At 38.8% G+C, this 16,940-nt stretch overlaps 3 protein-coding genes across 3 annotated transcripts in view; all 3 read right to left on the bottom strand.

Moving 5' to 3' along the window:
- Nucleotides 1–16,940, bottom strand: part of LOC143449076 (uncharacterized) — a 71,524-nt gene that overhangs the window by 39,125 nt on the left and 15,459 nt on the right. The gene's annotated exons all lie outside the window — the stretch shown is intronic.
- Nucleotides 198–3,143, bottom strand: LOC143449061 (microfibril-associated glycoprotein 4-like). The gene is made up of 6 exons (XM_076949108.1): nucleotides 2,836–3,143; nucleotides 2,357–2,517; nucleotides 1,345–1,441; nucleotides 1,168–1,264; nucleotides 896–1,027; nucleotides 198–734 (listed from the first exon to the last, which is right to left on the bottom strand). Exons 1-6 carry the CDS (start codon nucleotides 3,119–3,121, stop codon nucleotides 551–553), a joined length of 957 nt encoding a protein of 318 aa, XP_076805223.1. The 5' UTR covers nucleotides 3,122–3,143; the 3' UTR covers nucleotides 198–550.
- Nucleotides 13,130–16,456, bottom strand: LOC143449052 (microfibril-associated glycoprotein 4-like). The gene is made up of 6 exons (XM_076949091.1): nucleotides 16,179–16,456; nucleotides 15,628–15,860; nucleotides 14,592–14,688; nucleotides 14,413–14,509; nucleotides 14,132–14,266; nucleotides 13,130–13,970 (listed from the first exon to the last, which is right to left on the bottom strand). Exons 1-6 carry the CDS (start codon nucleotides 16,453–16,455, stop codon nucleotides 13,784–13,786), a joined length of 1,026 nt encoding a protein of 341 aa, XP_076805206.1. The 5' UTR covers nucleotide 16,456; the 3' UTR covers nucleotides 13,130–13,783.

Genomic DNA, 16,940 nt, shown 5'->3' on the forward strand with positions numbered 1-16,940 from the left:
CGGTTAATATTAGCCGCTAGCTAAGAGCTCTTGGTTACTAAAGATTTTGTCCGCCATTAACCGAAAACGTACAAGTAGGAAAGAATTTGGAACAAAATTGTTGATAATTCGATAATTCAAGGAAATATGTTACTCTGTTAATCATTTTAATGCTGGAACGCCAACTTTGTGGGCTGGCATAACATAAGTTGCTAATATAACACTTTTCCTCACATTTATTAATAATGTAGCAGTTTTGCGTGCGATTGACAACGTGACATGACAATTAGCGACTATGGTGGCTAACGGTAAACGAAAATCAGCTAAAATTCCCAGCCCTAGTAAAAACACGGCGAATATACACACGTGGAAAGTATAATTGAATGACGGTGTGGTGCCAAATTTGTACTGGGCATTGTGACGTAAAAATGTCGCATGACTTATCTTACTACTAAACGTAATAATGACAACGTAATAAACGTGGCAACGTATAGTTACAGTTTGCTGCGTTGCTGGTCTAAATACAGTTCAATGTTTACTTGGTTGGTTAAAATCAACTCGTGGATTTCATTCAGTCGCAACGAAGTTTCATTTTAGTTTCTTTAAGAGGTTCATTCCATCCCTTCCAACGACTCCAAATAATTCCATGCCAAACTCCACTTGATTGACGCATCCAGACTCCATTGAGGTATGATAAGCCGCAGCCACCAAACCACCATCCTTGAGATCCTCCATAGTCAGTTGCGCAGTTTAAACTAATATATTAAAACATGAATGATTAAAATTACTTTGTTGCATCTATTTATATTCTATCTTATACGTTACTGGCAGGATATAACTGAAAATTCTGCTGAGGTTGTGGCACTTAATGTTTATTAAGTTGAACATATTTGTTCCTGAACATAAAATGACGTACGATGAATCGTTATCGCTATCTTCTGTCGAGAATGGGCTACCATTGTGATATGATAAACTGTCCCCTGCATTTCCGCTGTATCCGGAAACACGAAGCCGATATAAATTTTCAGCAGATTCGATCGAAAACGAGCTGCAAAAACAACAACTTGCTTTAAAAGATTCGAATACAGACAACTAAGTTGTAATTTACTTAACAAAGTTTTACGTTGATTAATAAATGTAAGATTTTTAACATCTTCGTTATTTATGTCACAACAATCGTCTTATGACCTATAATTGGCGTGAGCTTGGTTTCCATCGAAATCCCACAGCTCTATCTTGAGTCTGCATCCTCCTCCACGCGTCATCTCGTGGATGTTGTCGAGTCCTGTACGTAATGAAGCACGAATAAAAAGAACGAAAAACATCAAAATAAAATGCGTTTAAGTTGAACAAACTTCCTCTTACCAAGCCAAAATTCCCCATCAATCTGGCCAAAACCGTTCGCGTAGTCGTCCCATCGTCGACTAAAACTAACACTTCCGTCAATTCTTCTTTGAAAAATCTGTTAGTAATTTGATTTTATATTTTATCACAAGTGTAATAAGTTTAATTTATATGTTTAAATTATCTTCAGTTTATTACGTCATAATACAAGAAGTACGGCAATATTTACACTTCGCTTACAATACGCAAGATATATCTCGTTAAATTGGAGCTCTTATTCCAGTGGCATGTTCATATTTTTGCTAAAAATTCCAAGTTAAGAGAAGTTTAAACTGATATTATAGCTAGCTGCAGGTGATTTGGGTGAAATAAAACAGGTTTACGTGGCGCTGGTTGAATTTCCCCCGTTTTCACTGCAAGCGACTTATGCAGTTCAATGCAATTGTTTCGCATGCTGCATAAACGAAGCGAATTAGACACAACAATAATGTTGACATGCAACACAGCAATTATTAGCGTACAGTGATTTTTTTGCATCGTGGCATGTGACCCAATGTGGGCTTATGATGGGATCTGCACAACCGCACACGACTAACACTCCCACAGCAATCATTGTTCCATTGTTGCGGATAGTTGCATTAAACTTACAAATACACGGTTATATTAAACAGTTTTCAATCCAATTGTTTGAGTTTGTCGATAAGCGTTTTCGAATCAACCGCAAGTTGGCAAACAACCTTCATTCAACGTTTTGGGAATTAAGTTTCAGAAAAGTGGAAAAAGGCACATTTAAAAGAGCGCGAACGCGTGTGGAATCAAATTCATTGTCGCTTGTGTTTTCTTACATTCTTGCTACAATGCAAATGACTAGTACACAACGCATTGCCGCCTTGAAATCCACACAACTTGCAAACTATCGCTTCAATACTACACAGTAAGTGTTTACTTTTATGTATACGTTTATACCTTTCAATACTACTGTAAGTTCAATATAATTTGTAATCTAATCCACTTTGGAAAATCTTTCACTCACCGTCCATCCATCCTCGCAGTAAACTTCAACACCATTCGTCAATGTGTGGGGACCGTTGCTTGATGACGTTGAACATGACGTAATACTAGTTGGTGTTGTCGTGGTAACAGTGGTAGTAGCCATGGTCGTGGTACTGGGAGGTGTAAGAAGCTCCTCGATTTCTGGAAACGAATTTTTGTTGTAAACAAGATTGAACTTTTCCAGCAAGGTTCCAGGCAATACTTGCTCGTAATTAGCAATAAAGATAAAATTAAACAAGACAACAAGCATAGACCATAGCGTATGAGATCTGTATAAGTGGTTGCGCGTAGATTGTAAAGTTTCTGTAGTTTACATATTTTGGTTTGCCAGATGCTTTTATAATAACAAAGTCGCAATAATAATCGATTAACACTTGAGTTTTATTGCGAAGTTCTTTATGCTCGCATGAAAATTGACGATGATTAAAATAATTGATCTATGATCAGAAATCAACTTACTTGTCAGTCTGGTGACTATGTCGGTTCCTAGGGACCCCAGAGCGCACGATTCTCCTTGCAACCCCTTCTGTCCAACTCCTCCGGGTTCTCCTTTGGCTCCTGGATCTCCTTGAGCTCCCGGACTCCCGGATTTTCCGGATCTGCCGACATCACCTTTGTCTCCTTTGTGCATGCTTGAGTTGACGACGTCATCATAACAGACAGTGGTAAGGACTTGACGACATTGTTGCGAGTAGGTCATGATGACGTAACAAGCCAATGATAACAGAAAAGTCACTCCTCTCATGGTTGACTATGAAGATCTTCCGTTGAAGTTGATGAAATGAAATCCCACCAAATCGCTGGTCATTATATAACCAACTTCGCTTCTACGTTGACGTCATATAGGCTTGGAAAATTGGTATCAAATCTTCAAAACTTTTTCTACGAAATATCGAAATTCTTTTCTTGACGAAAACATGTTTTGCACAAACACAATCAAAGCTCAAGCATTTAAAAAGGAGCGTAAGCATTAAGAAAGCATGTACGTCAAAAACGTGAGAAAGTGACGATAAACATCTAATTTTTGTGCCGGAGAACTTTTTAATAAGACAATTGACGTCACAAGATGCTTGTTTTTGACTGAAATATTTTCACCGCAAGCGATGACGACAAAAGATTAAATTTTTTACTTTACAACATGCACCGCATTTGCGTCAGTAACAGAACAAATGACGCTGCATATGAGGTATGCAGTAGTTCAACCCAAACTAACCTTTTCCCAGAACATTTTCTAAAGTGACAATTAGCATGATTTATTATCATCGGCATTTTATTATTATTTCGTCAATGTTTGAAAAGTGTTTTAATTTGATCAAATAATTTTTTACTTTCATATAGGCAACATGGATATATGCAGTATCCTACTTCGAACTCAATTTGTTAATGCACTAGTTTGTCATGGATTCCATCATGAATTTTTGTAGTCCAACTGTGGTAATGTGCATGCATGACCTGATATGTATTGATGGTCGTCGACCCACATTCATCTCTTTATTGGTCCGCACAAGTTATACCAAATGTCTACAAGATTAAGCGGTTTCAATGAACTTGCATTTCTTTTCTGTTGTCATTGTATTATTTCATTGTACTCTGGGGCCTGGGTTATAAAAACACTCACAAATTCAGTGCAAAATCACAGTCAACAATGAACGTTTTTAAGCATGGAGGTAGCCTACATGAGTCGTCTCACCAAAGATAAGCTTTTAGCACATGTTGTTATACATTGTAAATGTGTTATAAGTAACTTAATATCATAGCCATTAATGGAACCGACTGCCAGGTAAGCAAGTTTAACAGCTAGAAACAGTTATGGATCTCTTCTCGGTTTGAACCTTTCAGGTAATAGCAACTTTATCGAACACGCACTTTCCGATCTGGAGATCACATAAAGTTTGCACAACAACCAGCTACGCATAAGAGAAGTTAATTGCTTGAGGCAACGCATTTTTTCTCTGCTGATAATTCTCAGATTACCTGATGATATCATCATCGTGGTATCACTTGATTTCTTGGTATTGTTTTACCTACGATGTGTTTGTTCTCGGATTTCCATGTTATCATTAAACCATTTAGCTAATTAGCTTTATTGATATGATACCATGCGTTTTACATACTTTACTTTCGTCAGAGCAATGTTCAATTAAATATATTTGAAGATCTCGTTGTCTCCCATTTTACTGGCTTCTGAAAGTGTCGCCTCTTTTCTTTCAGTAATTTCCCAGAACAGGTCATCCCACTTTTTTTTGAACGAGCTTTTAATCTTTTATTTGGCGACTCAGCATTTTGCACCATTGTTTGGAAATTTGTTGCATCGTATCCATTGTGTTACTTTGCACAACAATTATCAATTACTTGCCTCAAACTTTATCTTTTGGGACTACATCTGAATGAAGCCTTTATATACAATCGATCATTTGAATTTCACAAATTTATTTCAACATTTCACCGGCGCAGGACAAAATTATGTTCGAAACTAGTCATTTTAATTAAACCATGTTTTTATTGCAGTTGTTGTGCTTTTAACAAGCTTGTGGTAAAGTATTAGAATTTGCGACTATAAATGATATATATACTAAAATATTTTAGAACATTTGTAAGTTTTTTTTAATTGTTGTGATTATCCGACAGTTTTAGGATTTTTTACAGGCGACATTATTTTCGAAGCCACATCGTGGCTACCTACCTACCAAGGCCATGTTAATCGCAGGCGTTTCACCGATTACCTAAATTCAGTTCATGTAGATTTGTGGAGACTTACTTACTAGTATGCCAGCATTGATCACTACTACTTGCTGCAGGGTGTTATTATAAAAATCACATGACTTGGACGACCGCATGCTCAGTAATTCATGACTGAAACCATCAAAATTTACAAAGTTATTCTTCTCTTCGAAATTTCGCGATTTTTTAAAAGCAAACGTTTGTTTGTTTGCCAGTCACTTATTGTGTGTTGTCGGCCTGTACTTTGAACCCTACTAGCTTTAATTAAAGCAAAAATACCGTTTTATATTTGGCATAATTTTGAGACTGCTTAAACCTTTCTTTCGTCGTTCATAGTTCCGAAGGTCAAAAGTGTATAAGGTTTACTTATTTTGCTGCTATAATAATTAAAGGTTTTGTAAGGTTTTAGGATCGCAGCATATTTCTACTCATTTTACCAAAAATCCTTCCAAACACGATCGCAGACTAATCATCAATTTTCACTTTGTTCTTTTGAAGTAGTTTTTGTTGCAAATTGTTGTTTTAAAGTTAAGTTCTTTTGTTTTCCATGAATGGAACTGCAGCCGAATTATACGATCTTTCATATTGATGGTGATTTGCCTGAACCATCTCAGCATCGTGGTTAATGAGACTGGCAGCGGTGAAGAGGAAACAAATCATTGTGAGTGCAAAGATTACATCGGAGACCGTGGCAGCATTATTGCTCCTTTTCTTGGCGACTCTGCCACTGACATTGTCATTTGTGTTTATGAGATTGGCAGCGGTGAAGTAGAACCAGCCCGATGCGATGGCAAGCTTTGATGGTGGTTTCCCTGAACCGATCTCAGCATCGTCTGTTCCCATTGCGATGGCCAGCTTTGCCTTGCCGACAAATATTACGTCATTGGAGATTTAAAACACTGGACGTGAAAGATGTAGGACCTCGATAGCTACATTGAGGTGCATCAGCAATGAACAACAAGCTTTCAAAGACACTGTACCGGGTTCAGCAGTAAGTGCCAGGTGCGAAAGTTTGGCGAAATATGTCGAGCCTACCTGCATCTGGCCAGTCCGGAAAGGGAAATGACGCATCCCTTCCAATCTTTGTCGAGTGTCATCCTGCCCGGAGTAATGTCCAACAGTTCATAACGTATTGTATCTGAAGGTTCCGTTCACACGGTAGGAATGAAAACCGATCTCGTAGTCGAGGTCCAAGTGTCATCGCCTATTTGCTTAAAGTTTTTCGAAGCGCCAAATTATCAAAGTGATTTCTTGATGTTTTCATCTTTTTCCCAAATAACGTTTTGCTCCTATTTAGAACCCATGCTCGTATGCACGTTCGTGTGCAGGAAGTGTGATTACAAATGTGGTAAAATAAGAAACAGGATATAGTTTGGCATTCTTAAGGTTAACTTCATATTTTTCGACACGAGCTTGAACGTGTGATTACAAATGTGGTAAAGTGCGAGTAAAATTAGACCCTCATTGTTTTCAAACTTAAGTCCGAAACCGACCAGAAAAGCCAGGTCTGGCTTACAACTTCATTGTTAATCATATACAGGCCAGTAAGTGCATGAACACATGTAGTTATAGTTTTATAAATATACAATAAACAGATTTCTACTGTACATGTCATGAGGAGTTAACATTCAATCAATCATTTTATTTTTCGTCGTTGGCGCGGTGGGGACGAACAAACAATGCAAGATAGTAAACATGCGCTAATGCACGGGAAAAGTGAAAAAGCCTAGAAGGCTTAAAACTTGCAGTAAAATAATCATGGTGTCAACTTGCTGATGACAACTATAGCATGACCAATAAACACAGAAATACAGCAGCTAAAGGTTCTACCTAACCAGGTTATCCAGATTACAGCAGACGAGCAGATGTTGTGTTCAAGCAACAGATTGCTAATCTTTTATAGGTCCAATGCTGTACATCAGTGGATGGGAAAATAAAACTCACTCTAAAAGAAACCCCGTTCCAGGCGGAAGCCCGGTTTCTTGTGGCCATAAATGGTAATAATGTTGGGCGTTGGTGTCGAGACCTAGATTTTACAGCACAGTTGCACACTGATGATGATCTCTGAATAGATGTGATGAAGTTGCTGCTCGCTACATGATGAAATCTTCTTTGTCAGGCACATCGACGATTATGAATCAGAAAGAGATGTTACGACGTTGTCGTTAGGTGGTGGTGTTGTGGAAAATCTTTTTATCTGAAACCGATGGATCGAAAAGTGTTCCAGGTTCATTTTTCAATCGAATGACCAGATCTGTAAACTCTGATCTGGACCAAAAACCACATCCGTAATTATTACACGAAGCTTATCTTATAGTCTATTTCAATTTCACATTTTTTCATTTCCATTTTCAATTCCAGGTTTTCCCACATTCACGGTGAACCGCGACACCATCAGTAAAACCCAAGAAATGAACTCATTTTATTGAACAGCCTCCACGACCCAAAACCAAAACCGACGTCTTCAAATCACTTAACAAACGGCTTTTATAGGATACAAACGGCAAGGTGCCAAACTATTGATAAGGTAAAAGTACACAAAACGTGAGACAACAACGGTAATTGCAATTTATCAACTAAAACCAAAACACCGTGAAGTAATCAACGCACTAGAGAATTAACTCACCATAAAAATGTTAAATACAAAACACTATAAATAACAAGTGGTATAATTTTGTTACAAATTGACGTAAGGCGGTCTTGTCTGTGACCGTTAAACGCTATTCGACTCGTGGTGGCAGCATCTTCGTCGCAAAATTTCATCTTCTTGGTCCAGGTGACTGGTGTCTATAAGCAGGAGATGAGTTAATGTCTTCACCTTTATCTTTTAATGGTGTACAATTACGAAGAATATGTTGCGTATTATCACATCTAAAACAAGCACGTGACTTACGTGGCGGAATGTGAGTTTGCGTAGGATCAGTCATCTCGCTCCTGTAAATTCGACCATGTCTGGACGTAAGTTGTAGACCGTGTCTTCGAACTTCTGAAGACGTGTTTGCTGTTGATGCATTTCTTCCCGCATAGTTGCTGTGAAATCCTTTAAAGCAGTTCGACTTTAGTCGACCGCAGTGCGTGGTTCCGTGGTTCCGTGGTTCCGTGGTTCCGTGGTTTCGTGGTTCCGTGGTTCCGTGGTTCCGTGGTTCCGTGGTTCCGTGGTTCTGTGGTTCCGTGGTTCCGTGGTTCCGTGGTTCCGTTCTCTTCGTGCTGTTGACAGGTAAAGTACCGCTGCCCGGGATTTCGGCCGTGATAACCAAACGAAGAGCGTTAAAAAATTTCGACTGTCACGTAATTCGGTTTCAATTGTACACCTCGTTTACTTTTTAACAATGCTAAATACGAAAATTCGTTCATTAGATCTATATCTTCGAGCTTTATATGAGCGATGTTGGCTAGTTTTCAATCTCATACACGAAATGCCTTCCACATTCGTGCGGAATTTGAATGTGGGAAGGCGGCCTGGCATTCGAAAGCAAGAATAGTTTGGTTACAAATTGACTGCCGGATGATTTTGGGTCGATCATTTAACGAGTTAAGCCAGGCAGAGGAGCAGGAATGTCACCACATTCATTAGATCTATATCTTCGAGCTTTAGATGAGCGATGTTAGCTAGTTTTTAATCTCATACACGTAATGCCTTCTCCGTTCGTGCGGAAGTTGCAACCGGCCGTAAAGTTCATCTCGAACCCATGATGTGCGCCCATTACTACTGGAAAGGCCCTTAGCGCGTTCGACAATTTCTTCATAACTGAGCGCAAAGAAACTGTTTTCGCCATTAGCGATTTCCCATAAAAACTTTTTATCAACGTACGATTGAAACAAATAATATTTGCACTCTTCAGTAGACTTCATACTAGCGTAGTGTGAATAAAAAATCTCTACAAAATCAACTACGGTATATTATCGTCCAATCGGAAAGAAGGTTGGGACACAACAAACTGAGCAGCCATTGCGACATATACAATTACAATCAAACGACTGTGATATTCTGGTCCGCTCGCAAATTTACGTTACAATAAAAATAAGTTAAAAGTCTATCGTTCCAAAATGCGCAAAAAGAAATATAGCAGCTAAAAGTTCCACATTTAAAGTCAGGTTATCCAGATTACAGCAGCCAAGCAGGCGATATGTTCAAGCCACAGATTGCTGATCCTTTAATTGTAGGTCCAATAATGTACATCAGTGGATGGGAAAATAAAACCCACCGTAAAAGAAACCCCATCCCAGCGGGAAGCCCGGTTTGTTATGAACAGATATGGTAATATTGTTGGGCGTTGCTGTCAAGCACTAGATTGTACAGCACAATTGCACATCGATGATGATCTCTGAATAGATGTGATGACGTTGCTACTCGCTACATGATGAAATCTTCATTGTCAGGCACATCGACAACTATGAATCAGAAAGAGAAGTTATGACGTTGTCGTTATAGGTGGTGGTGTTGTGGAAAATCTTTTTATCTGAAACCGATGGGTCGAAAGGTGTTCCAGGTTCATTTTTCAATCAAATGACCAGATCTGTAAACTCCGATCTGGAACAAAAAACACATCTGTAATTATTACACGAAACTTATCTTATAATCTCTTTAAATTTCATATTTTTTCATCATATAGCAATCGGTCTCAAAGTCCTAGTCAGGCAAAGTAATCATGCACTTGCTGGATGCTTACTGCTTTCTGCTTTATGGCTAAACTTTGACAACTACAATTTAGTAATAGATGGATAGGCAGCTTGTTCAGATAAACAGCTACTTTCAAATCGTTGAAGAAATCACATGGAAGAATATGGTAGGCTTATAGGCGACATATAACTACACTAACTTTTACGTAATTGATCCTTTGTTAGTCGGAGGCCGGGGTGCATTCCTGAGTGTGTTCCGTCATCAGAAGATTGGAATGCTCCATTTCCGATTTCACTGCAGCCATGGTCTATTGTTTCCTTCATGTTCAAGGCAATAAGACAGAATTTGGTCGGTTTCATTTGCTGTCCATTTCTTAGGCGAAGGTTTGAAAACCTTTCTGAGAATTCAACTGAAGATCATTTAATGGGAGTGTAACCAAGATTTTCCTTTGCCAGGAAACCACCTGCTTTTACGGCTAGTCGATTAGCCGGTTTTTGGTCTCCTATCTTTTATGAGCATTTCTTTAATAAAAACAAATGTCTTTCTTGTATTAAAACCAAATGTAGACTGAATCAACTCTTGGTCACCAAACCATCGTACCATCCACATTCATTCATCAACGAGAAAAAGGATTCGCGGGTAGCGTGACATTCTTCGAGAAGATCTGTAGGGAACAAAGAAAAACGTGTATGTTTGTTTATAACTACAATTTCCTAAAAACGATAAAAAGGGTCACAAGTGCCACAACGGTAAAATATTACTAAACAATAACAAACTACACCGCAAACAAGTGCCTTAAAAATTGGATTATATAACATTAAAATGCAGTGCTTCTTAAAACAAGTGCGTAAATATATTCTCATGACATCTCCTCCTTTCCCGCTGTCATTCCAGCCCTCGGGAAAACTAATTTCTCTAACTCACATATTCCGAACGATTGCGTTTTCTTTTAATCATCAGGCGTGCCGTTATTGACTCTCTATTGACTCTCGTTATTGACTCTCACCACTACATAAGCGTGGCACCCCTCAGTCAGTATTGTATAGATTTTGCAGTTGTATAATGCTATCAATAAGCAACCTAAGGCTGGCAACAGTCCGAAGAAATGACCCAGTTTGATCTCTTTCTTTTATTGATCAGTGAGCCAGTATCTCAAGTATCAAGCCTTTATCTCTGAAACGCTTTTGACCAGCCACCACCTGTCTGCCGGCGCCGTACCTTGAATGGTGCAAATCATATTTTGCGGCAAGGAATCCTTCCTTTTTTTCGTCGTGAACTGGGCGTCACTCTGTGAGGTTACCTGACACCGGACACTTTTATTGAAATTTCTGATTATCCTTTGTGCCCCGGCAATTTCGTTTTCAACCAGAGTGATCACTTCTTTCTGACTGCTTTGTTCCAGTCGTGGATGTGCGTTGAACATCAATTCATCCCGCGAATATTCCTTTATGCAAACATCAAATGCAATGGCCTGTCTGCTGGCAGCGAAGAAATCCCCGTCTATTGCCAAATTTGCGGATAAAGCTTCTGACGATTTGTGGCTCTTCAGGCCACGAAGCAATGCCAAGTAAAGTATTTTGTTCTTCATGGTGTCTTGGATTTTCCCCTGTAGGCCATGTTACCCAGCTTCTTTAAGGCATTGACAAATGAGCGTGTTGACTCGTTTGGTCCTTCTACCCTGTCTGACAAGTTGTTCTTCAGCTTGTTGAATACAACATTGGATTGTCGAACTTCTAAAGCTCTTTTTATCAGTTCACCGTATGGCAGATCAAACAGCAAAGCATCTCTTTCTCGTACGTCCCAGCTTAAATCTTCATCGAAGCTGTTAATTAGTAGATGCTTCTTCAAAGCAGAATTTGCTTCAATAGTCATACAATAAGAGTCGAAACGTTTGAGAAAACTTAGGAAATCCTCCTTGGACTTGTACTTTGGTGGAGGAATAACGAAATAGATAGCCATCGTCAAATTCCAACAAGTTAGACAATTAATTTCAGTGACTGTGGAATACTGGCGCACTCGCCAATTGTAACCAAGATTTTCCTTGGCCAGGAAACTTCCCGCTTTTACGGCTAGTCGATGAGCCGGTTTCTGCTTTTCTAATTTTTATTAGTATTTCTTTCATAAAAAAAAACATCTTTCTTTTATTAAAACCAAATGTAGACTGACCCAACACTTCCCCAGCCGAGCGCAACACCACACAAACACAGATTCCACGGCGTTGCCACGCACTGAGAAAATAAACGCGGGACGCTAAATACAAATTAGTCCTTAGAGGTGGCGATGTAAGACGTCACAGACTAAAAACACGTGTACAAATGAATAGGCAAAATACGTCAGCACGTGAGCAAACATAAGAAAACCTGACGAGCATGCATACGAATGAGACAATACACAACTCGAATAAAAACAGAAGTTGACTCACACATTGAACTAAATTAACCTACAAGAGTGGTGCGAACAAACCGTGTACAATGTGAACAATTGACTCCCTGATTGGGTAATTAAAATGCAGTTTATCGAAAACAGGTAACAAGTCACACAGTAAACAAGTGACTTACAAATTTATTGACGCAATATTAAATGTGTTGGTTCTGAAACGGGTGCTTAAAAATAATCCCGTGACACTAGTTTGGATTTTGGCACCGTTTGGGTTATCGTTTGGGCATTTGTATTATTTGGTTCATTGATTGGTTGGTTAGTTTGTTTGTTTTAGTTCTTCTCTGTACTCAAAAGGGTTTGTTTTGTGAATATAAAATTGCTTGTTTGGCGTTTGTATTTGTTGTCTTGGAGCTTTGCGTTATTATGATTGGTTTATTTTGCTGCGTGTAGGTGTCGTGCTTGCTTTAATTTTTACAGTATTGAGGTTTAACAATGTTGAAATTTGTTCTTGTCGCAATTGTTGTGCGCACCAGTGGTGCCGCCGCTTCTCCCGCTAATTACAAAATTCCCCGTCCAGTTTCATCCTAAAATGTTCAGAGTACATGGGGCAGGTCGGTTAGTGAGTGTTGGTGACAGGGCGTTGTCTCTACTCCATGCTTTTACAATGATCTTTTCTCTTCTAACTTTAGCGTTAAGTCGATGCCTCTGTTGTGTGCAGTTTTTAAATATAAGTTCTCAACAACACTCAGGTGTGACTCTTTCACTAGGGTTTGTCGTGAAAGAAGCTACTGTTCTGGCTAAACATCTGCGTTTTACGTAACACATGTTTTTTGCGTGCTTGCTGTATGCTGTGTGACTTGCTTTCAAACTGTAACACACTTCACTTTCTTGTGACGTCAGCGTTGATTGATAAACTTGGCATAAAACAAGTAGCTTATGCGCAAATAACTGAAATAAATTTTTTGATCTTTTAATGGTTAACTCTGTCGATCCAGGTCTAGTTGTGTGGCGTCGGGCGTTGGACCGAAATAGATTGGTCCCTGTATTAAGCGGGTCCTTCAATATTTGCATAGTTGGGTTCATATAACTCACTCGTATGTTTGCTGGTCTGCTGTTTATAACAAAACATCGTTTATATCGTCTGCAGGACTTTGTATTTATCGGTTCATAAACAAATGTCTTGTAAAAACTAGGGCTGGAACAATTTGGCCGGCAAATATTAGCCGCTAGCGACTAAGAGCTCTTGGTTACTAAAGATTTTGTCCGCCATTAACCGAAAGCGTACAAGTACGAAAGAATTGGAAACAAAACTTTTGATAATTCATTAATTCAAGGAAATGTGTTACTCTGTTAATCATTTTATTGCTGGAATACCAACTTCGTGGGCTAGCATAACACAAGTTGCTAATATAACAGTTTTCATCACATTTATCAATAATATAGCAGTTTTGCCTGCGATTGACAACGTGACATGACAATTAGCGACTACAGTGGCTAACGGTTAATGGCATCCGGCTAACGGTAAAAGATATTCAGCTAAATTCCCAGCCTTAGTGAAAGGAATGACAGAATTAATATATTATGACGTAATACACGTGGCAACTTATAGTTACAGTTTGTTGCGTTGCTAGTCTAAATGCAGTTCAATGTTTACTTGGTTGGTTAAAATCAACTCGTGGATTTCATTCAGTCGCAACGAAGTTTCATTTTAGTTTCTTTAAGAGGTTCATCCCACCCCTTCCAATCATTCCAAATAATTCCACGCCAACTTCCACTTGATTGACGCATCCAGACTCCATTGAGGTATGAATTGCCGCAGTGTCCAAACCACCATCCCTGAGATCCTCCACGGCGAGTTGCGCAGTTTCCATAACTAATATATTAAAACATGAAAGATTAAAATTACTTTGTTGCATCTATTTATATTCTATATTATACGTTACTGGCAGAATATAACTGAAAATCCTACTGAGGTTGTGGCATTTAATATTTATTAAGTTGAACATTATTGTTGCTAAACATAAGATGACGTACGCCCAGGAATCATTGTCGCTATCTTCCGTCGAGAATGGGCGACCATTGTGATATGCTAAACTGTCCCCTGCATCTCCGCTGTATCCGGAAACATTAAGCCGATATAAATTTTCGGCAGATTTGATCGAAAACGAGCTGCAAAAAACAGCCACTTGCTTTAAAAGTTTCGAAAGGAATCCAGAGAGCTAAGTAGTAACTTACTCAACAAAGTTTTAAGTTGATTAATAAATGTAAGATTTTTAACATCTTCGTTATTTATGTCACAACAATCGTCTTATGACCTATAATTGGCGTGACGTTGGTTTCCATCGAAATCCCACAGCTCTATCTTGAGTCTGCATCCTCCTCCACGCGTCATCTCGTGGATGTTGTCGAGTCCTGTCAGTAATGAAGCACGAATAATAATAGAACGAAAACCATCAAAATAAAATGCGTTTAAGTTGAACAAACTTCCTCTTACCAAGCCAAAATTCCCCATCAATCTGGCCAAAACCGTTCGCGTAGTCGTCCCATCGTCGCCCGAAATTAACACTTCCGTCAATTCTTCTTTGAAAAATCTGTTAGTAATTTGATTTTACATTTTAGCACAAGTGTAATACGTTTAATTTTTATGTTTAAATAATCTTCAGTTTATTACGTCATAATACAAGAAGTACGGCAATATTTACACTTCGCTTACAATACGCAAGATATATCTTGTCAAGTTGGATCTCTTATTCCAGTGGCATGTTCATATTTTTGCTAAAAATTTCAAGTTAAAAAAAGTTTGAACTCATATTGTAGGTAGCTGTTTGCTGCAGGTGATTTGGGTGAAATAAATCAGGTTTAGGTGGCGCTGGTTGAATATCGCTCGTTTTTACTGCAAGCGACTTATGCAGTTCAATGCAATTGTTTCGCATGCTGCATAAACGAAGCGTGTTGGACACAACAGTATTGTTTCTTTGCAACACAGTAATTATTAGCGCACACTCATTTTTATGCATCGTGGCATGCGACCCAATTTGGGCTTATTTATGATCGTCTCTGCACAACCGCACACGACTAATACTCCCACAGAAATCATTCTTCCATTGTTGCAGATACTGTAGTGGCATTAAACTTACAATTTCACGGTTATATTAAACAGTTTTCAATCCAATTGTTTGAGTTTGTCGGTAAGCGTTTTCGAATCAACCGCAAGTTGGCAAACAACCTTCATTCAACGTTTTGGAAATTAAGTTTCAGAAAAGTGGAAAAGGCAAATTTAAAAAAGCGCAAATGCGTGTGGAAACAAATTCATTGTCGTTTGTGTTTTCTTACATTCTTGTTACAATGCAAATGAATAGCACACAACGCATTACCGCCTTGAGGTCAACACATTTTGCTCACTATCGCTTCAATATTACACGGTAAGTGTATAAACTTCTATATATAATTTTATACCTTTCAATACTATTGTAAGTTTAATATAATTAGTAATCTAATCCACTTATAACTGTGGAAAGTCTTTTACTCACCGTCCATCCATCCTCGCAGTAAACTTCAACACCACTCGTCAAATTGAGCGGACCGTTGCTTGATGACGTAGAACATGACTTAATAATAGATCTTGTTGTCGTGGTAACTGTGCTGGTTGCACTTGATGGTGTTGTCGTTGTAACAGTGCTGGTTGCAGTTGATGGTGTTGTCGTGGTAACAGTGGTAGAAGCAATGGTCGTGGTACTGGGAGGTGTAAGAAGCTCCTCGATTTCTGAAAACGATTTTTTGTTGTAAACAAGATTGAACTTTTCCAGTAAGGTTCCAGGCAAAACTTGCTCGTATTAAGCAATAAACATACAATTAAACAAGACAACAAGCACAGACCATAACGTATGAGTTCTATACAAGTGGTTGCGCGTAGATTGTAAAGTTGCTGTAGTTTAAATCTTTTGGTTTGCCAAATGCTTTTAAAATAACAAAGTCACAATAATAATCGATTAACACATGACTTTTATTGCGGAGTTCATTATACTCGCATGAAAATTGACGATGATTAAAATAATTAATCTATGATCAGAAATCAACTTACTTGCCAGTCTGGTGACTATGTCGGTCCCGAGCGATCCCAGAGCGCACGATTCTCCTTGCATCCCCTTCTGTCCAACTCGTCCGGGTTCTCCTTTGGCTCCTGGATCCCCCTGAGCTCCCGGAATTCCGGATCTGCCGACATCACTTTTGTCTCCTTTCTGCATGCTTGAATTGACGACGTCATCGTCACAGACAGTGGTAAGGACTTGACGACATTGTTGCGAGTAGGTCATCATGACGAAGCAAGCCAATGATAACAGAAGAATTACTCCTCTCATGGTTGACTATGAAGATCTTCCGTTGAATTTGATGATATTAAATCCCACCAAATCGCTGCTCTTTTTATAGCCGTCTGTTGAAGCTCGTGGCTTCTAAGATTACGTATAAACGTCTCGAAAATAAGGTCATCAAATACGAAAATCACGTCATCATGGCGCCTTATCCAGACCAAAACTATGTTGTTTGTGAACACAAAGCGAGTAAAAAGAAAGAAAGGAAGTGAGAAAGTTTTACGTCAAGAAATGTGAGAAAGTTGCGAAAATTACCTGTTTTATTTTCGGGTCATGCTCAAATCAGATTCATTGACGTAATAACTTGATTGTTTTACAGGAATATTCACAAAACACATTTCCAACAACTTTGCTTGTGACGCATGATTGCTTATCCAATCATAGTCTGGCTCCGGTTCTGCATCATCACAAGCTGATATGACGCAATCCAACTCATTGTGACGTTATTTTCGAACATTATGGAAAGTTGAATT

Source organism: Clavelina lepadiformis, chromosome 3, assembly GCF_947623445.1.
Source record: "Clavelina lepadiformis chromosome 3, kaClaLepa1.1, whole genome shotgun sequence".
Lineage (NCBI taxonomy): Eukaryota > Metazoa > Chordata > Ascidiacea > Aplousobranchia > Clavelinidae > Clavelina > Clavelina lepadiformis.

Excerpts from the sequence above, each read along its gene's own strand:
- LOC143449061 (XM_076949108.1), bottom strand. The coding sequence starts at position 3,121 with ATGAGAGGAGTGACTTTTCTGTTATCATTGGCTTGTTACGTCATCATG. Across the intron at positions 2,518-2,835 it reads CATAGTCACCAGACTGACAA|AAATCGAGGAGCTTCTTACA; the intron begins GTAAGTTGATTT and ends ATTCGTTTCCAG. Across the intron at positions 1,028-1,167 it reads CAAGCTCACGCCAATTATAG|CTCGTTTTCGATCGAATCTG; the intron begins GTCATAAGACGA and ends TTGTTTTTGCAG.
- LOC143449052 (XM_076949091.1), bottom strand. The coding sequence starts at position 16,455 with ATGAGAGGAGTAATTCTTCTGTTATCATTGGCTTGCTTCGTCATGATG. Across the intron at positions 15,861-16,178 it reads CATAGTCACCAGACTGGCAA|AAATCGAGGAGCTTCTTACA; the intron begins GTAAGTTGATTT and ends AATCGTTTTCAG. Across the intron at positions 14,689-15,627 it reads ACTGCGAGGATGGATGGACG|ATTTTTCAAAGAAGAATTGA; the intron begins GTGAGTAAAAGA and ends AATTACTAACAG.